We start from the raw sequence: 23,299 nt of genomic DNA, 5'->3' as shown, positions 1-23,299 counted from the left end.
CCACAAGACACTTCAATTTGGGTTCATTGACGTCAACGGTTTTCAGTGTTATGTCTCTCGATTTAACTTGTACTTGGTCTTTAAAAGCAGAGAGAACCCTTTGAGAAACTGCCAGCTTGCTAGGCTGGTTAGGGTTAGCTGTTCTCCTCCCTGATTATAGTCCCACAGCCAAACGCTAGTCTTCTCTCTGTTTAACGTCCCCTAGCCAGACTCTAGCGATAGCACGTCTAGCTGGTGCATGTTAGCTGTTCTCCTCCCTGTTTATAGTCCCACAGCCAGACGCTAGTCTTCTCTCTGTTTAACGTCCCCTGGCCAGACCCTAGCGATAGCACGTCTTATGCACCAGTTCTCAACGGGCTCTGCCACCTGGATTTCCCCAGATCAGAAATTTCTCCGGCCCTGTCTATAGGTAGGGATTCCTACTTCTACTGCTCTATTATGCAGTTACAGCTTACTCACTTGCTCAGTGTTACTCAGTGCTTAGTTTGTGTTTATTCAACGCGTTCTAGAGATAACTTGAGGCGATCTGTTTGGAATCATCTTGAGGTCAAGTTGATCAGTGATTCAGTCTCGTGTTAAGAATCGTCGAGAGAAGATCGCTCTGCTACGGATTTCTCAACGATAACAAAGGAGGATTGAAATAAGGTAAGTTTTTAGTTAAACTTTTCAGTTTTTTTTTCTTCTTTTTCATCCGCTTTTCTTATACCTACGTAATTATGTAAAGTTATTACGTATATTAATAGTATATAGGCAACACTTTGCCTATGTTTTGTGAATCTGCTCAATCTGGCCATTCCAATCCATTACCTATTTTAAGGTAAGTTTTTAGTTAAACTTTTCAGTTTTTTTTTCTTCTTTTTCATCCGCTTTTCTTATACCTACGTAATTATGTAAAGTTATTAGGTATAAGTATAAGTATTAATAGTATAGGCAACACTTTGCCTATGTTTTATGAATCTGCTCAATCTGGCCATTCCAATCCATTACCTACTTTTTTTTTTTAATGGAGAACCTCTTTTTGTAAATACATACCTATCTATAACTTGTCTTGTTTGCATGGGTCAAATCATGTAGGTACCTATCTAATTTTTGAGCCACTTTTACTGTGCCTTTTGGCGAAAGACTTGAAACTCTTTCTCATCTCCTGTCTCTTGGGTGATAATAGGATTTAATTTTATGTTTATTATCATCACTATTTTCTAAGAGGGATAGTCAATTTGCATGGGTCAAATCATGTAGGTACCTATCTAATTTTTGAGCCACTTTTACTGTGCCTTTTGGCGAAAGACTTGAAACTCTTTCTCTTCTCCTGTCTCTTGGATCATAATAGGATTTAATTTTATTTTTATTATCATCACTATTTTCTAAAAGGGATAGTCAGCTCCCATGGCGTAGTGGTCACTGCGCTCGCCTTGCACGCGGGAGGCCCGGGTTCGATTCCCGGCGGAGTCAAGAAATTTGTATCATGCAAATGATTGATTCCTTGACTGGCTGTTGCGGGGCCCACTCCGCCCACTCAGCCTCGTGAGGAAAATGAGTACCTATGACATAGGTATAAATGCGCATAGCGACCGGTGTCAGAATGGTAGGTAAACATTGGATTTTAGGATTATTGAGATATTGGGAAAATCCTACAATGCTGCAGTGAGCACCAAAGTTGTGATAAGAAACTGCATTTACATTTTACATTTAAGAGGGATAGAGGGAACTTTTATCAAGAAAGGTCCCACATCATCCCGCAAATAAAGAGAGAAGGAGAACAGGAGTCCTTCTCCTATCCCGTTCCGAGAACATGTAGGATAAAGTTCGCCCTGGCGGGAATCGAATCCGCGGTCAATGGACATCGTCTGACCATAATGTTCGCACTCTATTTCTCTCATTTTATCAGATTTCTTGTTCCTAGATCATAATACCTGACGAACTTGACCTCTACTAAAAGATAAGCCTTGAAACTTAAAACTCATGTACCTATTTACCCATTAAGTACAAGTACCTACCAACTCATTGATATACATAACTACCTAGATATGTACCTACATCCGGATATGTATATTTACGTTTTGGTATAATGAGACTATAACTCTTTTCCAAGAGATTTGAGAGGCAACTTTAACAGTGGAGGTCTTATCGTTCCGAAATAAAAGAGAGAAAGACCAGGTATCTTGCTGTTCTGAGAACATCGTCTGCTTAAGATAAAGTTCGTCCCGGAATTATATTTCATTTTAAGACCATATTGTGGACCATTTTTAATTGTCTTCTCCGGAACACTTGTCCATGAACCGCTATAGGTGAAGACCTATAAGAACCACTGCTCTAGACAAGTAGATATTAGACAAACAAGTAACAAAGAATTTGGGACCTAGTCAGGAAAGTGGTTCCTACCTATGTATTAGGTACAGTATGTAGTCTAATGTACCCATTACCTATTTACCTACCTATTTATCAATGAGCTGTCTATGTACCTAAGAATAGGTAAGTATATAGTGCTCCATCTCCAATTAGATATTTTAGAGTTTTAGACTGTCAACTTAAAACAAGGTGTCCCATTAATCCCATTATGCTGACAGTTTTTAACAATTTGTATAAGAGGCATTCAGAGGTCTTTACCTCAGACTCTCAGTAGGTAGGTATTCGTACCTATTCTATAGTTTCTTTTTTTTAAGCCCTTAATCTCGACATTGACATAGGTATGAGTATGACTAATGACAGCCACTGACATTTTGACATGAGTCGCCTCCTCGCATCACTATAGCCAGTAGCCAGTCTGAGTGGGCCCGGGAAAAGCCAGCATCACCCGACTGCCCAGATGGTTGGCCATCCGGCTGATACCTAATTGCGAACTGATCCTCTTTTCCTTTACCCTTGCGCTGCCCAGTTGCAAATATTATTTGACCCTTTGACCACCTGATTGTGGACACTTTTTTTCGTACTTTTCATCATAAACATCCATCCTGTACCTTAGTGGCTCTATAGCCAGTCTGAGTGGGCCCGGGAAAAGCCAGCATCACCCGACTGCCAGGATGGTTGGCCATCCGGCTGATACCTAATTGCGAACTGATCCTCTTTTCCTTTACCCTTGGGCTGCCCCAGTTGCAAATATTATCTGACCCTTTGACCACCTGATTGTGGACACTTTTTTTCGTACTTTTCATCATAAACATCCATCCTGATAATACGCATATCACATGCAACTTTGCTTAACTTCAGTGATGATCCATTGAGAAACTTGAATTCAACGTGCTATCACCGTCGCGCTGATGGCTTACCTACATCCTTGTAACTGAATCAGAAATGCTGTTTTGTAGTTTTGTCTGAACACACGTATTATCCCGAAACCTAATAAATTGATTAAACCTAATGCGTTAACTCTGTAGGTGCCTACGCCTACTTACTCTAGGCATACATCACAAGAAATCAGAATATTGTAGGTACCTACATGTAGGTATAGGGTATAGGTGTCTACCGCGTCCTATTTCCTGTGCTGTGATAACTTTGTAGTTTTGTCTGAACACACGTATTATCCCGAAACCTAATAAATTGATTAAACCTAATGCGTTAACTCTGTAGGTGCCTACGCCTCCTTACTCTAGGCATACATCACAAGAAATCAGAATATTGTAGGTACCTACATGTAGGTATAGGTGCCTACCGCGTCCTATTTCCTGTGTTGTGATAACACAATAGAAGTCGCGCTTGGGTGATGTTTCAAAGTCATAGAGCAGGAAAAATGAGGACCAACGGAATTTTTCTTTTTCTTCTACGACTTCTAGATCCCGAGATGAATCGATTAAAAAAATGCCGGTAAATCGTGAACTTTGACGTCACGGCATACGATCCCGTAGGCAATGACGTCACATCAAATGTCCCGAGCAAAGCTCCCTCGCAGGCAACGCATTAATGTGTTTGTGCGCATACGGTTCTGCGCAGTTCTTTCTGCTCCTCCGCCAGCGCGCTTGTATAGTGGCGCTACCTAACGGGCGAAAAAAACAACTGCGTAAACTGACGTCACACATATTTGAACTCTTTCATTAGAACGGAAAATAAAAATTGAATTTTCGACCTTTTACAGTTATTTTTTCACATCTTTGAACTCTTTCATTAGAACGGAAAATGAAAATTGAATTTTCGACCTTTTACAGTTATTTTTTCGGAGTTTTGACCTCAGATTTGGATTTTTCACTCATTAGAACGGAAAATAAAAATTGAATTTTCGACCTTTTACAGTTATTTTTTCGGAGTTTTGACCTCAGATTTGGATTCTTCCCAACTTTTTACATAGGAATCGACAATTTATTTTTAATTTTTACCCATTTGCAACTGCTCCATTAGGTCTAGGTAGTACCTACCTAGACCGAGCAAATTAACGAGTTATATCCGCCATTAGGAAATAATAGAAAGTAAAAAATTGATGAGTCATGTTTTATTAGGTAGGTACCTAAGTTAGGTAAGGACGTAAGGAGGTACCTAGCTAGTTTTTTTTTTTAATTTTCCTGTATGCGAGTAGGTATATTTGAAGTTTACCACTATTTTTACGCTTTTTTTAGGGAATTGCCTGTTTCCATAGTCTCAATATACGTTGATCAACCAACTTAATAGGTGCCGTAGCCAAAAATACGCTGATTTTTGTCTGATGACCTACATATCTAACTTAAGCATTTCAGGAAATATAAATTACAAAAAAATATCAATAATAAATAAAACTAAAAAAATACAATATTTGCTACAGACTAATACACAAGGTTGGGTGAGTATATATGTGGTACAGTCTGTCTCCGGAAATAACCCCAACCCTTGACCCTTCTTTTCAAGTATTTCCGGACTTGGGCCCTATTGACCACTTCAATTAACCTCTTTTTTACCGATAAGAAAAGCTTCTGTTATTATAATAATAGATCCTTGATTGGAAGGTAACCACTATTAGGTGAGGTTAACGCCGGAGACGTTCTCTACCACCTAACCCTTTAGAGCTCCATTCTCAAATAGGTAAATGGATAAAATTCCATGCCTCGGCTGGGATTAAACCCACGGCCTTCTGTCGTCCAGACAAGCGTCTTTACCACGAAGCCTCCATTTAATTATTCCCAAACATTTATCCCTAGGTGTCCTTGGGATTAATGTCTAAGGCATTCTCTGCCATCCAACCAGTGATATTCTAATAAATTATTCTCGAACTTTTGTCCCCAGGTGTACCAGCCAGATCTCAACATGAAGTCCCTTACCATTGTGGTGGTTCTAGGCATAATCCTAGGCCTGGCTCATGCGCATACGTACCATCTGGGTGAATGCCCTACTGTGGAGCCACAGGCTGATTTCAACATGAAACAGGTAGGTACCTAATAATTTATTACATTGTTTTTCACCAGTGGCATGTAATCAATCCATGTAGCAAAAAAAAAAAAAAAAAATCCGACACCGATTGAAGTCTACTGAACTGTCCACAACATAGATTCAGCCCGTTGACCTATGTCTGGAGTCTGGACACACCTTTTAAATCTGCGTGCACACGTAGTCGACTGCAAATCGATCGATATCGATTCACATCGATTGATCGACGGCCGTTGATTATGTGTGAACAAGGACACAGATTAACATGTTTTTTTACTTTCCTTATCCTATAGGAAGGAAAGTAATGTAATCGGGTCAAAATTTCGATGTCTAAATTTCGCATCTATAGTCTCTTTTATGGCTTCGATATTTACATTACCCTAGGTACATATATATATCTGACTTTTTCGTATGAAGAAATTTTGAACTGATTCTACCTACATAGATACTAGAAAAATAAGAACAGGAGGATATTAGGCAGGTACTAGTACCTATGGAAAAAATAGAAATAAAAAGACCCAGAGGTAGTCGAGGCTTTGCCCCAAAGTGAATACTTGAATAGCTCGTCCCTAAACGGAATTTAGCTGCCCAAAAACAGATTATTCGACCATTCCCAAAACGTCCCCCGGGGGCCTTCCGTTCTGTCTTCCAGTTAAAGTCCATCCTGTCGACGGCCAACGTTAACCCGTTCGACCTCAGTATAATCGACCAGTCCGGGTGTCCCAAAGACTACGATTCGGGGATTTACATTCACAAAGACACGTTCACAGCGCATAACATAGCGGGGGCCATTCGAAACGGCAGTGAGTCCGTGGGGAACGGCGTGGAAACGGCGCTCGATAAGGCCGGCAGCGTGGGCCGCACGGGGTGGAACTTTGGCGGAAAACTGTACGACTGGTTTTTCTAGACCCGGGAGCACCTCAATGGGTTAGTAACGGCAGCGTAACCTCCATGGAAGCTAGGGAACCACCGTTTATTAAGGATCTTTTGACACTGGTAATGCCGGCACTGGTCGCTAATTGATTAGAAAAAGCTATTGGCTATACTCACGAGGCTGAGTGTTCTCCAAGAACAGACCCGAAAAAACTTCGACTCCGCCGGAAATCAAACCCGGGACGGGGGTGCAAGCCTACTCGGGCTTACACAACAAAGGTCCCGGGTTTCCGGCGGGGTCGAAGTTTCTGTAAACCAGTGTAATAAAACATCCTCGGCCTGTGGGCTTAAAGATAATAAAAAACATCCCTCTTTTCCGCAGCTCCGGTCTCGTCTGTCCAACGCCGGCGTCAACCCCTACGACCTTTCCCTTGTGAGCCACACCGAATGCGGCCCCGAAGCCACCGCCCCTGAAGCCGGCATCCACATCAATCCGGAGACCTTTTCCTCGCACAACATCGGGCAGGCCGTCAAAAAGGTCGGCGAATCCATTGGAGACGGCGTGGAATCTCTGAGTGACGGCGCGAAGAAGCTGTTCCATAAGATCAAGGGAGATGGCGAAGGTAAAGATAGGGAGGAGGTGGATGTGAGGGTGCTGGGAGGGAATCGCCAGGTAACCACCGAGCAGTATGCGGAGTGGCTGCCTTGAATGGTGACCTAACGCGAATGGAGGAGCGATGAAAGATCTGATGTACCTTTGTATAGTAAAATGCAATACTTCCCACTCCCAACTTTCAAAACCAATTTTATCCCTCGGATTGAACCGAATAGGTAGTTAGGTACCCCCGTACCCATTTTCGAGGAGGCCAACGTAATTTAAGGGGTTCTATTCTGAACGTCACGTCATTATCCCAACTTCGTGGAATATACTCGATTTTATGAGCAACATGATCAAAAAACCAACGTTTGTGATAACTACAAACTAGGCTCCAATGAAAATGCCAGAATCGAAGTTTATAAAATGAGCCAATTGAACAAAAGTTTGAAATGCGAGTAATACCTACCTACATAATATTACCAACGTGAATTAACACAACCTTTTACATGGTTTCAACTCGTACATGGGTGACTGTCTGTTCTCTGTTATGGAGGCAAGGGGTTTCAAAGCCTCAATTTGATCAAATTTTATTTATTTATAATTTAATACCCTATTTTCTTATAAATATGCTTTCTCCACTTGTTAATTTATTTCTTTGGCTGACAAAATGGTGCTAGATTTTTTTTTTCAAGTTGTTTTTTTTTTAATCATTCTTTTCTGTTCATATCTTGTAAATTATATGTACCTCTTCCTGTGGATAAACTGTTTTCCGAAATATATCTGTCAATCTTCTAAACCAATTTTATGTCTATTTACTAGCTGAATTCCGTCGCTTCGCTCCGGAATCCCGCTAGTTCATCCCGAGGCATGGCCAAACTTGTGGAAAAGGCATGGCCAAACTTGTAGTTATCAAACTAAAAACATAAACGAAACTCAAATATTAGGCGAGCGAGGAAAAGTTTTCTCTCCCGGAGTCTCTGCACTCTGTGTATTTCTAGGGGAGAGGAGAAGAAAAAGAGAGAGAGGAAGAGAGAGAGAGGGAGAGAGAGAGAGAGAGAGAGAGAGAGAAAGGTTTACTGGTAATTTCCAAATTAAAATCTGCTCAAAATATATGATAATGTCAAGAGGATGAAAATAAATAAATGGGATTTTCTTTCATACAAAAACAAACATCTTGCATGTATTTGGTCACACAAAAAATGTCAACAAGGAATTATGCAATTTACAAGAGATATAACAGCACACCACTTTCCCGATGGCATCAATCTAGTCGAAAAGACCAAAGCCCATGTCATCATCTGATCCTTCGTCAGACTCTTCTTTCTTCTTCTTGTCTTCCTTGGCCTCAGCTGCAGCAGGGGCAGCGGCTTGAGCAGCAGCTGGTGCGGCAGCAGCAGGACCAGCTCCAGCTCCGGAGCCTACGTTGCTGATCAATTCCTTGACATTGACACCTTCCAGAGCCTTGGCAAAGAGGCCGGGCCAGTATGGCTCGACTTCTACTCCTGCAGCTTTCAACACGGTCTGGATTTTCTCACCCTGGGAATCAGAAAAAATTCAGTAATTAACGTTAAGACAGTTAGACACAAGGAAGTTTTAAATTGGTGGCTTTGGAAACAAATAAAATGGGTTAGAGGTTAGAAATTTAACTTTATCCCCTCACTTGGTCTCTTCAATATTGTCACACTCAAAAGGATCATTAATAATATGGTGAAATTGCTCCATGGACGAGAGCCTTATTCCTCATGCACATCTTCACTCCCCACAATGTAGGACATGTGCAAAAATAAAGCACATTTCGGTCCCATGGCATAGGTGGGTACTTATAGGAGGGACAAGTGGGGAGTGAAGTCATTCATGGAACAGTTTCCACAGGTCACATAGAACGGAGCAGTAGCTGTTGATTTACTTTCAAGTTTAGATCTTTGATACACGTAGCCCGTAGCCAAAAAGACTAGAACGTTGGGAAATGTCCGGGTTTTTGATGATAAGACTCCAATAATATTAAAAAGCGTTTTTCATTCTTTTGAGAAAAGATTTGGAAAAAAAAGATCGATAGGTAGGTACCTACAAAACGAACGGGACAACAAAAATCTCTTTAGGTTTAGAGAGAACAAAAAAAAACCTTTTTAGTTCATGTGTATTTTACATGACTAATGATTGTCTTTACATTATGGAATTAATTCGTATTCATGAAACATCAACAAAACCAGTAAAAATGTTTGCTTTCATCGGAATGTGAAGAAGAACGGTCGTGTGTAACTTAAGTAAGGCAAATGCAGTATTCTCTGCACCCTGGGCACTATACATTTTGAAATCTGGAAATGTCCGGGTTTTCGATGGAATGTCCGGGTTTTTGGAACCAAATGTCCTACTTTTTAAAAATTTGATCTGGAGACCCTACATAGAACGGAGCAGTAGCTGTTGATTTACTTTCAAGTTTAGATCTTTGATACAAGTAGCCCATAGCCAAAACAAAGATTAGAACATGATCCAATCATAATGAGCTAGTCATGCCAATGCCTGGAGTTGGAGTGTACCTGTACCTCATGAATACGTTCAAATGGAAGGTAGGTATGGACTCGTTTTTCTCATATCAATTTCTGCCAATGCCTGGAGTTGGAGTGTACCTCATGAATACGTTCAAATGGAATGTAGGTATGGACTCGTTTTTCTCATTTCTCATATCAATTTCTCAAGCATATTTCAGAGAATCAAATGAAAAAGTACTGCTGCTGATAGATAGGTACAAGTTTAATCATTTTTAAGGAAAGGAGCGACTAGGGCCCCAATTCCAAGGATGCCCATTTGAGAGGGACAGACCTACAGTGCTACAAGGGGGTTTTGGGAATGGTCAATTTTTCAAAGTACTTACAGTAACGGTGATATCATCATCGACCAAGATGAGAGCGGAGTAGACGCAGGCTAATTCGGCTGTGGAAGTCATGGTGGATGAGTTGAGGAAGTTGGAGATAAATTCGGATAAAAATAGTGCAAGTTGCCGAAATGGCCTTAGCTCTTACGAGGACTAGCACTGGAGTAAAACTGCGATGAAAACACGAAAAAAACGCAAGATGAAAATGTTTTTGTTTACATTAAATTTGAGGTTATGTTCCAAAGAGATTTTTTATTAGAGCGAAAAAACTATAGATATTGCTGTTTTTTTTTTAATTTTGCTAGAACGGAGGACGTTCTCTGGATATTAAAATTACCTAAAAACCAAGATGAGAGCGGAGTAGACGCAGGCTAATTCGGCTGTGGAAGTCATGGTGGATGAGTTGAGGAAGTTGGAGATAAATTCGGATAGAAATAGTGCAAGTTGCCGAAATGGCCTTAGCTCTTACGAGGACTAGCACTGGAGTAAAACTGCGATGCGATGAATCGATGAAAGATGAAAACACGAAAAAATCGCAAGATGAAAATGTTTTTGTTTACATTAAATTTGAGGTTATGTTCCAAAGAGAAATTTTATTAGAGCGAAAAAACTATAGATATTGCTGTTTTTTTTTTTAAATTTTGCTAGAACGGAGGACATTCTCTGGATATTGAAATTACCTAAAATATACCTCCCTGATCTCCCCATATCCTTAAATAACACATAAATCGGAATAAACGCCGATTAAAAAAAGAGGTAGACCGAGTACTCGACACGTACTCGTAATTACCTAAAATATACCTCCCTAATCTCCCCATATCCTTAAATAACACATAAATCGGAATAAACGCCGATTAAAAAAAGAGGTAGACCGGGTAATCGACACGTACTCGTAAAAATGTAAACGGATCTTTTTATCAAGGAGGCTAGGAACAGCGGACAACGTGGAAAATGGGTAAAAAGCGAAGCACAAAAATCTGTAGAACTCGCGAGCTCAAAATTTTTGTTTACACTTTTGCAAAAAAATTGTAGTCGGTGCAGTGGTTTTAACATTTTCCTGCCTCCTCCTCAAAATAATTAAGTTCAATTTAATTATCCTAATCTAATTAAATCTGACTCTCATTAAGTTTAGCAGGCAAAATAATGGAAGTACTGTGAGCGTCTCTACACCTTTAACTTAACTACGAAGTTCTTTTGATTGAGTTTAAATGAGTGTAGCTCAAGAGGTAAGATGATAGTGATTCAGATCTAGGATGAGTTGCTCTCTTATCAATAGCTGATCCTCGTCATTCAGTGCTGATTCTGGCTTTGTTACCCACAATTTTCATCAATCAGACGTTTTGGGATCAAACTCACCTTTTGTTGCTTCTTCCCAATCCAATGGCCAGCCCCATAGTTATTATTATCAAACTGTTTGATTTTTTACAATATTTTATTTTCTTCTACCTACCTACTTCTTTTTCAGGTCAATGAACTCAAGGAAAAAGGCAATGCATGTTTGAAAGAGAACAAAGTCACTGAAGCCGTCTTATTTTACACACAAGCTATCAAACTTGATGAGACCAACTATCTTCTGTACAGCAACCGTTCTTACGCATTTCTGAAACAAGATGTGATACCATTGGCATTTGAAGATGCTCTGAAAGTGATCTCACTTAGACCTGACTGTGCAAAGGTAAAAATCTTAGGTCAGCCATCAGGTGACACTTACACCTGATCAGGTCTACCTGAGAGTGTGTCATCAGGTATCAGGTAGACCTGAGAGGTGGACCTTTTCATCTGTAGGTACCTGTCAGATCTACCTTTAGTGAGTGGCTGGCCTTATAATAAAGTCTTAGGCTGGCCATTTACTTTCAGTTTGATCATCTATGCTTGAACTTTTCATCTTTGTGTTGGTCAACATGGCAATAAGGTAAGATTTCTGTACGGATTTTGTTCCCTCGTACGGTAATGTACGGTAATACACCTGTAAACACTGAAAAGATGGCCGCTGTGTTCGTCAGAGTTGTTCGTTGTTCGAAGTATCGTTGATCGTGGAAATAAGATTTCAAAGTTCGTTTTTTAAGTGTTAATCAATAAAATATGTGACTTTTTTAACTTTGCTATTTTAAAAACTTGTCAAGGAACACTCCTAAAGCAAGTATCTTCCCTCTTATAGACAGATTTTTGTAATGTCTCACGGACGCGCCTAAGATTTCAAAGTTCGTTTCTTAAGTGCTAATCAATTAAAATATGTGACTTGTTTTTACTTCGCGCCTTTTAAAACTTCACTAGGAACACTCCTTAAGCAAGTATCTTCCCTCTTATAAAAGGATTTTTGTAATGTCCCATTGACGCGCCTTATGCACAACTACCGTTGCTTCTTCCCAATCCAATGGCCAGCTCCATAGTTATTATGGTACTTGGTCAGAAGTCACGTCCATGGAATATTGCTGCCAAAGGAACTGGCAGTGACCAGTGTTATTGTAGGGTTAGGTTAAACGCAAGAAGGAGTTTTCACAATTAGAGCAGTGATTAGTGTTATTAAATACAAAAGGAGCTTTTCTCTTCCATGGATGTGACTTCTGGATAATTACCGTTATTATTAACAAACTGTTTGATTTTTTTTGTCGACTAAACGGTTAGAGATATTGTAAAAGTTTGGCTATAAGAACAAGAACACCCAAAATAAGCATCATTCAATAGGATGAGGAAAGTCATGTGATGTTCACACCAGATTTTTCTTCTTCTTTCCGTGTGGAAGATAGGAAGGTCAGGATAAATTTCTCTCCGAGTGGGAATCGAACCCGCACCCTATTTTCTCTTCATTGGGTTAAGCTGTGTCCACACATAATCGACACCGTCGATCGACGAGGTGAATCTACGATAGTCGTTCGGGCGAAGAGAGAAGGAAGACAGGATAAGAGAAAGCCAGCTGTTCCGAGAACGATAAGGAAAGTCGTGTGATGTTCACACCAGATTTTCTTCTTCTTTCCGTGTGGAAGCTAGGAAGGTCAGGATAAATTTCTCTCCGAGTGGGAATCGAACCCGCACCCTGTTTTCTCTTTATTGGGTCAAGCTGTGTCCACACATAGGTAATCGACACCGTCGTTCGACGAGGTGAATCTACGATAGTCGTTCGGGCGAAGAGAGAAGGAAGACAGGATAGGAGAAAGCCAGCTGTTCCGAGAATGAACCTCTCATATCTGTTTCGAATAAAGTTCGCCCCGGGCGGAAATCGAACACGCGACCTAACGCTTACAAGGCAGACGTGATACGGTGATACCCTCTGTTCTCTTGTAATCTTTAGAATCGTCGTCTTTGAAACAAAACCATGCATTTTCCTCCTGTATTCTACCGTTTTTCCCTACTTTTTAGTGTGGAATCGGGAATCGAACTCGTATTTTCTTTTTCATTGTGTTGTCACTGTCTTCGAATAAAGTTCGCCCCGGGCGGAAATCGAACACGCGACCTAACGCTTACAAGGCAGACGTGATACGGTGATACCCTCTGTTCTCTTTTAATCTTCAGAATCGTCGTCTTTGAAACAAAACCATGCATTTTCCTTCTGTATTCTACCGTTTTTTCCCTACTTTTTAGTGTGGAATCGAACTCGTATTTTCTTTTTCGTTGTGTTGTCACTGTCCGTTCTTGTTCCACAGTTCCTCGGTCTCTGGTATGTCATCCAGAAGACGTCGACGTCTAGTAAGTGTCTCATCTACAACATCACCCAAGTCCCCGACGAACCGTCCGTGTATCGCATTGAGCAGACCAACCCCATCCCCGGGGTGGGCAAACCCTACCACTACACCGGACAGCTCACCGTCCCCTACCCGTCAGTACCTGCCAAGATGACAGCCAACTTCCCACTCAGTAAGTCAATGTCAAATAGTTCAAAGTCCCCGACGAACCGTCCGTGTATCGCATCGAGCAGACCAACCCCATCCCCGGGGTGGGCAAACCCTACCACTACACCGGACAGCTGACCGTCCCCTACCCGTCAGTACCTGCCAAGATGACAGCCAACTTCCCACTCAGTAAGTCAATGTCAAATACATAGGTAGTTCATATTTTTTTTTGCCAGTAGGTCAAATATTGTTACCCAGGGCCGGATAACCCATAAGGGCCAGTATGGCTCGACTTCTACTCCTGCGGCTTTCAACACAGTCTGGATTTTCTCACCCTGGGAATCAGAAAAAATTCAGTAATTAATGTTAAGACAGTTAGACACAAGGAAGTTTTAAATTGGTGGCTTTGGAAACAAATGAAATGGGTTAGAGGTTAGAAATTTAACTTTTTCCTCTCACTTGGTCTCTTCAATATTGTCACACGCAAAAGGATCATTAATAATATAGTGAAACTGCTCCATGGACAAGAGCCTTATTTCTCATGCACATCTGCACTCCCCACAATGTAGGACATGTGCAAAAAAAAACAAAGCACATTTTGGTCCCATGGCATAGGTGGGTACTTGTAGGAGGGACAAGTGGGGAGTGAAGTCATTCATGGAACAGTTTCCACAGGTCACATAGAACGGAGCAGTAGCTGTTGATTTACTTTCAAGTTTAGATCTTTGATGCAAGTAGCCCGTAGCCAAAACAAAGACTAGAACATGATCCAATCATAATGAGCTAGTCATGCCAATGCCTGGAGTTGGAGTGTACCTCATGAATACGTTCAAATGGAATGTAGGTATGGACTCGTTTTTCTCATTTCTCATATCAATATTTCTCAAGCATATTTCAGAGAATCAAATTAAAAAGTACTGCTGCTGATAGATAGGTCAATTTAATCATTTTTAAGGAAAGGAGCGACTAGGGCCCCAATTTCCAAGGATGCCCATTTGAGAGGGACAGACCTACTATAGTGCTACAAGGGGGTTTTGGGAATGGTCAATTTTTCAAAGTACTTACAGTAACGGTGATATCATCATCGACCAAGATGAGAGCGGAGTAGACGCAGGCTAATTCGGCTGTGGAAGTCATGGTGGATGAGTTGAGGAAGTTGGAGATAAATTCGGATAAAAATAGTGCAAGTTGCCGAAATGGCCTTAGCTCTTACGAGGACTAGCACTGGAGTAAAACTGCGATGCGATGATTTCATCTTTGTGTTGGTCAACATGGCAATAAGGTAAGATTTCTGTACGGATTTTGTTCCCTCGTACGGTAATGTACGGTAATACACCTGTAAACACTGAAAAGATGGCCGCTGTGTTCGTCAGAGTTGTTCGTTGTTCGAAGTATCGTTGATCGTGGAAATAAGATTTCAAAGTTCGTTTTTTAAGTGTTAATCAATAAAATATGTGACTTTTTTAACTTTGCTATTTTAAAAACTTGTCAAGGAACACTCCTAAAGCAAGTATCTTCCCTCTTATAGACAGATTTTTGTAATGTCTCACGGACGCGCCTAAGATTTCAAAGTTCGTTTCTTAAGTGCTAATCAATTAAAATATGTGACTTTTTTTACTTCGCGCCTTTTAAAACTTCACTAGGAACACTCCTTAAGCAAGTATCTTCCCTCTTATAAAAGGATTTTTGTAATGTCCCATTGACGCGCCTTATGCACAACTACCGTTGCTTCTTCCCAATCCAATGGCCAGCTCCATAGTTATTATGGTACTTGGTCAGAAGTCACGTCCATGGAATATTGCTGCCAAAGGAACTGGCAGTGACCAGTGTTATTGTAGGGTTAGGTTAAACGCAAGAAGGAGTTTTCACAATTAGAGCAGTGATTAGTGTTATTAAATACAAAAGGAGCTTTTCTCTTCCATGGATGTGACTTCTGGATAATTACCGTTATTATTAACAAACTGTTTGATTTTTTTTGTAATATTTTATTTTCTTCTACCTACCTACTTCTTTTTCAGGTCAATGAACTCAAGGAAAAAGGCAATGCATGTTTGAAAGAGAACAAAGTCACTGAAGCTGTCTTATTTTACACACAAGCTATCAAACTTGATGAGACCAACTATCTTCTGTACAGCAACCGTTCTTACGCATTTCTGAAACAAGATGTGATACCATTGGCATTTGAAGATGCTCTGAAAGTGATCTCACTTAGACCTGACTGTGCAAAGGTAAAAATCTTAGGTCAGCCATCAGGTGACACTTACACCTGATCAGGTCTACCTGAGAGTGTGTCATCAGGTATCAGGTAGACCTGAGAGGTGGACCTTTTCAGCTGTACCTGTCAGATCTACCTTTAGTGAGTGGCTGGCCTTATAATAAAGTCTTAGGCTGGCCATTTACTTTCAGTTTGATCATCTATGCTTGAACTGATGCATCCAAATAATTATGTCTGACAATTTTTCATCAACTAAATACCTATATTTTTTATTATTAGGTATTTTTTTTTTCTCAATCAGTTATTAGCAATTCCAGTAATAACTGAATGCCATTGGTGCCCACTACCTACTAATAATATTTGATATTTATTTTCTTCTCCCCAGGGTTATTTTCGCAAAGGTGAAGTAGAATTTGCTGCTAAATACTGGGACGATGCTCTTCTATCATATCGGGTGGCACTCAGATTGCAGCCCAATGACCCAATGATACTGAAATGCATAGAAAAAACCTTGCTCAACTTAAATCAGGAAAAGAAGTTTGACGAACAAATACCATGGCTAGGTATGTGCAGGGGAGTTGGTGTGGGATTTAATATTCCATAAGCAAATAGCTCATAATTTAAGAGTTGAAACCAACATCAAAGAATTATGAGTGAAATAACTATAGAAAAATTGATAGACTAAAGAAAATTTAGTCAGGAACCTGACAGCAAAATAATGCTCTAAATTTATCACCTCATAGAAGGGAGAATACCGGGGAGTTGGTGCGGGATTTAATATTCCATAAGCAAATAGCTCATAATTTAAGAATTAAAAAACGAACATCAAAGAATTATGAGTGAAATAACTATAACAAAATTGATAGACTAAAGAAAATTTTGTCAGGAACCCGACAGCAAAATAATGCTATAAATTTATCACCCCATAAAAGGAAGAATACTACATTCTATTACCTCATCGAAGGGAGAATGCCAAGGCACTCCATTTTATCACCCTTTATACTCCGTTTTATCATCTCATTGAAAGGAGAATACTCCCTTCTATCAGCTTAGAGAAGGGAGATATTTTGTTGTCATACTGAATCATTACTTTTTTTGTCTAAGGCATTTGATGAGAAAATCATAGAAGTGTAGGATTTATGTACATCTTGATTTGAGGTCATAGGATGCTCAAATGATTGCCCCTTCAATATTCAAATTATTGCCCCTATTACTGTAATTATTGCCTCTTCAATATTCAAATTATTGCCGCAATTACCTACTCTAATTATTTCCTTCAAATTCTCCTCCCAGGTGCTGGCATTGGTATTATTCTTGGAGTGAGTCTGGTGTTAGCCGACTACACTCTGGCCTCAAAGAAAGCCCTGAACAATCCATTGACTATGCTTCTGGTACCGTGTGTTTGTGCATTCATCGGATACTTCATTGCCAAGTCCATTCGGTATTTTCAGAAACAGGACAAAGTAGACCTTTTGTCAGGAGGTAAGGGAAAAAAAAATCAAATCATGAATTATTATTTGTGGTAAAGCAGAGTGTTTCTTCACAACTTTTCCGAGTATCATAGCATTAGATATCATTAGCTTGCTTCTGGTACCGTGTGTTTGTGCATTCATCGGATACTTCATTGCCAAGTCCATTCGGTATTTTCAGAAACAGGACAAAGTAGACCTGTTGTCAGGAGGTAAGGGGGGAAAAAAAATCAAATCATGAATTATTATTTGTGGTAAAGCAGAGTGCTTCTTCACAACTTTTCCGAGTATCATAGCATGAGATATCATCAGCCGCCAAGTCAAAACAGTTTGACAGTCATAAGACTCATAAGTCATAATCTATTTATTTTGTTTTGCTTTCAGACAAGTCCTCTCTGTTTGGCGATAACAGTGAGAGTACCGAAGCAAGTGAAGATGAACCCCGGAAACACGCTAAATACAGCAAAGCCCAGGCCCGACAACGCTATAGGAAAGGCAAAACCTGATACCGCCCTTGTTTCTTACACCTTTGCTCCTGTGGTTCCGTGGATGTAACTCCTGGGTTCGATTCTCAGCCGAGGCAGAAAAATATACCTCTCTTGGTAATAAATCTTGGGATTGATTCTCAGCCAAGGCAGAAAAAAATCTTTCCTCTCTTGGCAGTGGTTGCTGACTTGATGAGTGAAAGGTGGTGGAATCCTATCTGATACCTCGCGTAATAGACATGTGTAGAGTGAGTGAGTCTTATAAAAGAACTACTCTTTTCAGTGAACTACTCAGTGAGTCAGATCCTTAAACATGTAACTTACTCTTGATCTCCTGATAGCCTTATGGGAGTTATAGGTAGAGCATGTAATATAGTACCTAATAGACTATACTCCATTTATACTGCTAGGATGAGACTGAAAAGTCCCTTTATCTCCGTAGTCCAAGTAAGGTTTTTAATATTTGATTGGTAAAGTGCTAAATCTTTAACTCCCTGTAGGTATTTAGGGACGGACTCGTTGACGAACTAGGTACATACCTCCTTAAAAGAGTAGTTCTTTTCTAACTCACTCACTTTTTACAGTCTTTACACATTTCTACTCCACTCTCGTGCCTTTCCCTATATGTCTATTGTGTATGACTTAGGTAAACGCCATTGATCCTGAATTGCGGCCAAATTTCCGCAATTGCGTACCAGTTCAATTGCCGCCAGAAGAATTTGCCGCAATTGCGTACCACTTGAATTCCGGCCAAAAGAAATCACCAGATTTGACTTTTTTTCCAAGAAAACATTGTTGAGAAAAATTTGAGAGTTTCAGTACCCATTGAATTTTTCCATACCAGAAAACGTTTAGATTCCTTTATAACCTCGATTAAAGGCGTGAACGACCAGGGTATTCCTGTGTTAAAACGCCTTATCCGAAAAAAAGGCTGTAACAGTATGAAAATAGATTTTTTTCCGATTTTTCTTTTCCCGCTCAAGTGCGATAAGTTTTGGATTGGCCTAAGGACAGAGCGGTGCAATATTAACTTTACACCTAAAAGTGTGTCCATATATAGTCGACCGGCCGTCAATTCACAATAAATTCACATGGATCGATCGCTTTCGACCATGTGTAGACACAACTTAACATGGCTTCATATCCTTGAAAATAAAACCCTGTAGGTACTATACCTATTTTATTTTATGTATACTAGAAATAATTTTGTTATTAGTGTTTATCTGTCGCCCTCCCCATTTTGCTTTTCCAGGTTTTTAAACCTAGGTAGGTCTGGATATTGAAATTACCTAAAATATACCTCCCTGATCTCCCCATATCCTTAAATAACACATAAATCGGAATAAACGCCGATTAAAAAAAGAGGTAGACCGAGTACTCGACACGTACTCGTAAAAAAATGTAAACGGATCTTTTTATCAAGGAGGCTAGGAACAGCGGACAACGTGGAAAATGGGTAAAAAGCGAAGCACAAAAATCTGTAGAACTCGCGAGCTCAAAATTTTTGTTTACACTTTTGCAAAAAAATTGTAGTCGGTGCTGGTGCAGTGGTTTTAAAATTTTCCTGCCTCCTCCTCAAAATAATTAAATTCAATTTATTCAATTTAATTATCCTAATCTAATTAAGTCTGGCTCTCATTAAGTTTAGCTGTTTAGCAGGCAAAATAATGGAAGTACTGTGAGCGTCTCTACACCTTTAACTTAACTACGAAGTTCTTTTGATTGATTAAATGAGTGTAGCTCAAGAGGTAAGTTTCAGGAAGATGATAGTGTTTCAGATCTAGGATGACTTGCTCTCTTATCAATAGCTTATCCTTGTCATTCAGGGTAATTATGCATAAGACACGTCAATGTATATACCTACCTACATAAATATGTACCTATGTATGTAGGTGGGTGTTCTACCTATGTTGTAATGATCTCTGTTTACTGTCCTTCTTTCGCCCCCACCTATCTTATCTTCTCATTTCCCTTTCTATTATTCTATTTATCAAATTGATCAGGATCTCCACTCACTCTCTTCAGTACAAGTCAATACGCTGCAATCATGAAGGTAAGTAATCTCTGAGATTTTTTTTTTTATTTTTATTCGGTTCTTTTTAGTGATTTTAGTTTTACGTTTGCGTGGTTTTTTTTATTTATTTTTATTGAAATGATTAAAAATAATTAAGTCACAAAAGATCTAACCAGGTCACAGTGACATAATGGGGCTTTTTTTATGGATGAAGAAGGTCAGGTAGGTAGGTGTAGGTACCTACTTTTGAGGCACTTTACTGGATTGACACTTTTACTGACATAATACCTTACCTTGTACCTTCTCAATTTTAATGTTCAAAGGAAGCGCTTAGATACCTACTGGTAGCACAGTAGCACTTAGCGTAGACGTTTTTACTCTCGGTTCTTTGAAAATCTACCTAATTCCACCGAAATCGGATTTACCGTTCGCAAAATATGTTATAAAAATACAAACTGAATGTAAATTCCAAGAGTTAGTTTTAATAAAGGGAGGTCTTATCGTCCCGAAATCGAAAAGAGAAGAAAGCTCGCCGTTCCCAGACCGAACCTTAAGCGTTTAGGATTAAAATCGCCCCGGGCGGGAATCAAACCCGTGACCTAGTGCTTACAAGACAGTAAGGCAGGCGCGCTTCCTTCCAAGCTAACTAGGCTGGTTTATTACCTACTTATGTTACATACGATTCAGTCATAATATCTGAAGACCCAGATTTGTAAACCAACTTGGTTTCTTGTCTTGTTGACATAATACCTTACCTTCTCAATTTTAATGTTCAAAACGGATTCAGACAGAATTAACCCTCTGTGATCGTTTTATTTTTATCTTCTGCGCTAATTTTATCTATCTATCAACTGTAAATAATAAGTATCTAATAATAGTTAATAAGTAATAACATAATGACCTACCTACAAGTATTACCTACTTAGGTACAGTTGAAAAACAACAAGAATGGGATGCAAAAGTCCTACATACTGGACTCCGCACACAGGAATTTCGTCAGAAAAGACCCCCCATTTCAATGTTATGTAGGTACAGTGACGAGATGAGATATTGTTTCGTCGCGAAATTTACTAGGCAAAGTACCTAGTCATGTGATGCACGACAAGACCAGAAAAGGATGTTGTATCGTCTTGTAATTTTTTCCATGAGACGAAACAAAATCCATTTTTCGTCTCGTTAATTTTGAGACGAAACAAAATCCATTAATTTTGTCTCATCGCGTCAAAAAATCACGGGACGAGACGGGGCTCTGTCTCATCTGCTCATCTCTCATTCATAATAATCATCATTACTACTACCTATACCTACCTACTTACAAGGATGATTGGCCACCAGTCATTAGTCATTCGCGAATCTGTAAAGCACGAAATAATGCTCCTAGTAGAATGACGTATTGAAAAAAAAAAAAAAAACGTCGATCTATCAAGATTACTAAGGTGTGCCAAGACTGCACAATAATTGCCAAGGTCTCACTGTACTAAGGTAACAAGAACTTAAGATACCAATGTACCTTTGATACCTACATTATACATTACCAATACAACGTAGGTACCTTAGTTATACGTAAGTACCTAACCTATCGTAGGTTTATATATGTGTGTTAGGTAATCGAATTGGGTGCGCTGCATGTAGAGAATTACACAGACACAACATTTTCACTTTCAAAATTCTCTGTAATAAATAACTACACAAAGTTATCTTAAAAGAACTGTAACGTCTGTACTGCTCAGGTCTTACCGTCTTGGAAGCAAAGAGCAGAAAGACAGGATAGGAGAAAGCCAGTCTTCCCGAGAACCTTAATCTGTTCAGGATAAAATCCGCCCTGGCCGGGGATTGCGACCTAGCGCTTATAAGGCACTGTAATACACAAAAAGCCCTCTCCGGGGTTTAGGCGTAGGGGCAAAGAGCCCTAAAGGGTGGGTTGAGCTTCTACGAATCTCTAGCGTTTACAAGACAGACGCGCTACCCCCCAATCCAAGGTAACTAGCCTTGCATATGGAATACCTATGTACTCATATCGTGTGTTATGATTATGACATACGTATACTTACATGACATTATTACTTTAGAGCTCTCACTTAGACCTGACTGTGCAAAGGTAAAAATCTTAGGTCAGCCATCAGGTGACACTTACACCTGATCAGGTCTACCTGAGAGTGTGTGTGTGTGTGTGTGTGTGTGCTCATCAGGTATGCATACCTGAGAGGTGGACCTTTTCAGCTGTACCTGTCAGATCTACCTTTAGTGAGTTGCTGGCCTTATAATAACAAAGTCTCAGGCTGGCCATTCACTTTCAGTTTGATCATCTATGCTTGAACAGGCAGCCATCAGGTGACACTTACACCTGATCAGGTCTACCTGAGAGTGTGTCATCAGGTATCAGGTAGACCTGAGAGGTGGACCTTTTCAGCTGTACCTGTCAGATCTACCTTTAGTGAGTGGCTGGCCTTATAATAAAGTCTTAGGCTGGCCATTTACTTTCAGTTTGATCATCTATGCTTGAACTGATGCATCCAAATAATTATGTCTGACAATTTTTCATCAACTAAATACCTATATTTTTTATTATTAGGTATTTTTTTTTTCTCAATCAGTTATTAGCAATTCCAGTAATAACTGAATGCCATTGGTGCCCACTACCTACTAATAATATTTGATATTTATTTTCTTCTCCCCAGGGTTATTTTCGCAAAGGTGAAGTAGAATTTGCTGCTAAATACTGGGACGATGCTCTTCTATCATATCGGGTGGCACTCAGATTGCAGCCCAATGACCCAATGATACTGAAATGCATAGAAAAAACCTTGCTCAACTTAAATCAGGAAAAGAAGTTTGACGAACAAATACCATGGCTAGGTATGTACAGGGGAGTTGGTGTGGGATTTAATCATTTAATATACCATAAGCAAATAGCTCATAATTTAAGAGTTAGAAAACCAACATCAAAGAATTATGAGTGAAATAACTATAACAAAATTGATGGACTAAAGAAAATTTAGTCAGGAACTGTTACTAAAAACCAAAATCATTGTTACTGACAGCAAAATAATGCTATACATTTATCACCTCATAGAAGGGAGAATACTGAGGCACTCCATTTTATCACCCTTTATACTCCCTTTTATCATCTCATTGAAAGGAGAATACTCCCTTCTATCACCTTAGAGAAGGGAGATATTTTGTTGTCATACTGAATCATTACTTTTTTTGTCTAAGGCATTTGATGAGAAAATTATAGAAGTGTAGGTACCTATGTACATCTTGATTTGAGGTCATAGGATGCTCAAATGATTGCTCCTTCAATATTCAAATTATTGCCCCTATTACTGTAATTATTGCCTCTTCAATATTCAAATTATTGCCGCAATTACTCTAATTATTTCCCCACTCCTGCAGCTTTCAACACGGTCTGGATTTTCTCACCCTGGGAATCAGAAAAAATTCAGTAATTAACGTTAAGACAGTTAGACACAAGGAAGTTTTAAATTGGTGGCTTTGGAAACAAACAAAATGGGTTAGAGGCTAGAAATATAACTTTTTCCCCTCACTTGGTCTCTTCAATATTGTCCCACTCAAAAGGACCATTAATAATATAGTGAAACTGCTCCATGGACAAGAGCC

The 23,299-nt window shown here is 39.6% G+C and overlaps 3 protein-coding genes and 1 long non-coding RNA gene across 7 annotated transcripts; 2 read left to right on the top strand and 2 right to left on the bottom strand.

Moving 5' to 3' along the window:
* The first annotated feature begins 465 nt into the window (after nucleotides 1-465).
* On the top strand, nucleotides 466-7,596 carry LOC103516359. The gene is made up of 5 exons (XM_026828779.1): nucleotides 466-645; nucleotides 5,185-5,325; nucleotides 5,978-6,128; nucleotides 6,167-6,252; nucleotides 6,581-7,596. The coding sequence occupies exons 2-5, from the start codon at nucleotides 5,206-5,208 to the stop codon at nucleotides 6,905-6,907; spliced, it is 684 nt and encodes a 227-aa protein (XP_026684580.1). The 5' UTR covers nucleotides 466-645; nucleotides 5,185-5,205; the 3' UTR covers nucleotides 6,908-7,596.
* A 348-nt stretch (nucleotides 7,597-7,944) lies between these two features.
* LOC103516351 (60S acidic ribosomal protein P1) lies at nucleotides 7,945-10,199 on the bottom strand. Of its 2 annotated transcripts, XM_008481316.3 has the most exons (3): nucleotides 10,014-10,199; nucleotides 9,669-9,692; nucleotides 7,945-8,332 (listed from the first exon to the last, which is right to left on the bottom strand). In XM_008481316.3, exons 1-3 carry the CDS (start codon nucleotides 10,059-10,061, stop codon nucleotides 8,063-8,065), a joined length of 342 nt encoding a protein of 113 aa, XP_008479538.1. In that variant the 5' UTR covers nucleotides 10,062-10,199; the 3' UTR covers nucleotides 7,945-8,062. The 2 variants fall into 2 exon arrangements, with proteins under 2 accessions (XP_008479538.1, XP_008479537.1); XM_008481315.3 differs by lacking the exon at nucleotides 10,014-10,199 and having other exon boundaries at nucleotides 9,669-9,864.
* Nucleotides 10,200-10,695: 496 nt separating this feature from the next.
* Nucleotides 10,696-18,861, top strand: LOC103516357 (stress-induced-phosphoprotein 1). Of its 3 annotated transcripts, none has more exons than XM_017447020.2 (6): nucleotides 10,696-10,894; nucleotides 15,514-15,723; nucleotides 16,096-16,273; nucleotides 17,004-17,101; nucleotides 17,301-17,391; nucleotides 17,564-18,822. In XM_017447020.2, exons 1-6 carry the CDS (start codon nucleotides 10,877-10,879, stop codon nucleotides 17,683-17,685), a joined length of 717 nt encoding a protein of 238 aa, XP_017302509.1. In that variant the 5' UTR covers nucleotides 10,696-10,876; the 3' UTR covers nucleotides 17,686-18,822. The 3 variants fall into 3 exon arrangements, 2 of the variants coding, with proteins under 2 accessions (XP_017302509.1, XP_017302508.1); XR_003393458.1 differs by lacking the exon at nucleotides 17,301-17,391 and having other exon boundaries at nucleotides 10,699-10,894; nucleotides 17,004-17,192; nucleotides 17,564-17,781; nucleotides 17,839-18,861; XM_017447019.2 differs by lacking the exon at nucleotides 17,301-17,391 and having other exon boundaries at nucleotides 10,699-10,894; nucleotides 17,004-17,192.
* Nucleotides 13,772-14,744, bottom strand: LOC113470391. The gene is made up of 2 exons (XR_003393459.1): nucleotides 14,561-14,744; nucleotides 13,772-13,830 (listed from the first exon to the last, which is right to left on the bottom strand). It is a non-coding gene; the product is annotated as an uncharacterized LOC113470391 (long non-coding RNA).
* Nucleotides 18,862-23,299: the final 4,438 nt, after the last annotated feature.

The sequence above is a fragment of the Diaphorina citri genome, unplaced genomic scaffold (assembly GCF_000475195.1).
Source record: "Diaphorina citri unplaced genomic scaffold, Diaci psyllid genome assembly version 1.1 scaffold1551, whole genome shotgun sequence".
In the NCBI taxonomy this organism is placed as follows: Eukaryota; Metazoa; Arthropoda; class Insecta; order Hemiptera; family Psyllidae; genus Diaphorina; species Diaphorina citri.
Note: the sequence above shows the minus strand (reverse complement) of the source record. Positions and strands in the feature narration are given on the sequence as shown.

Coding starts and splice junctions, on each gene's coding strand:
- LOC103516357 (XM_017447020.2), top strand. Junction 15,724..16,095: donor TTAGACCTGACTGTGCAAAG/GTAAAAATCTTA, acceptor TCTTCTCCCCAG/GGTTATTTTCGCAAAGGTGA. Junction 17,102..17,300: donor ATCCATTGACTATGCTTCTG/GTACCGTGTGTT, acceptor AGCTTGCTTCTG/GTACCGTGTGTTTGTGCATT.
- LOC103516351 (XM_008481316.3), bottom strand. CDS start 10,061: ATGACTTCCACAGCCGAATTAGCCTGCGTCTACTCCGCTCTCATCTTG. Junction 9,693..10,013: donor TCTACTCCGCTCTCATCTTG/GTTTTTAGGTAA, acceptor GCTCTCATCTTG/GTCGATGATGATATCACCGT. Junction 8,333..9,668: donor ATGATGATATCACCGTTACT/GTAAGTACTTTG, acceptor TCTGATTCCCAG/GGTGAGAAAATCCAGACCGT.
- LOC103516359 (XM_026828779.1), top strand. CDS start 5,206: ATGAAGTCCCTTACCATTGTGGTGGTTCTAGGCATAATCCTAGGCCTG. Junction 5,326..5,977: donor CTGATTTCAACATGAAACAG/GTAGGTACCTAA, acceptor TCTGTCTTCCAG/TTAAAGTCCATCCTGTCGAC. Junction 6,253..6,580: donor ACCCGGGAGCACCTCAATGG/GTTAGTAACGGC, acceptor TCTTTTCCGCAG/CTCCGGTCTCGTCTGTCCAA.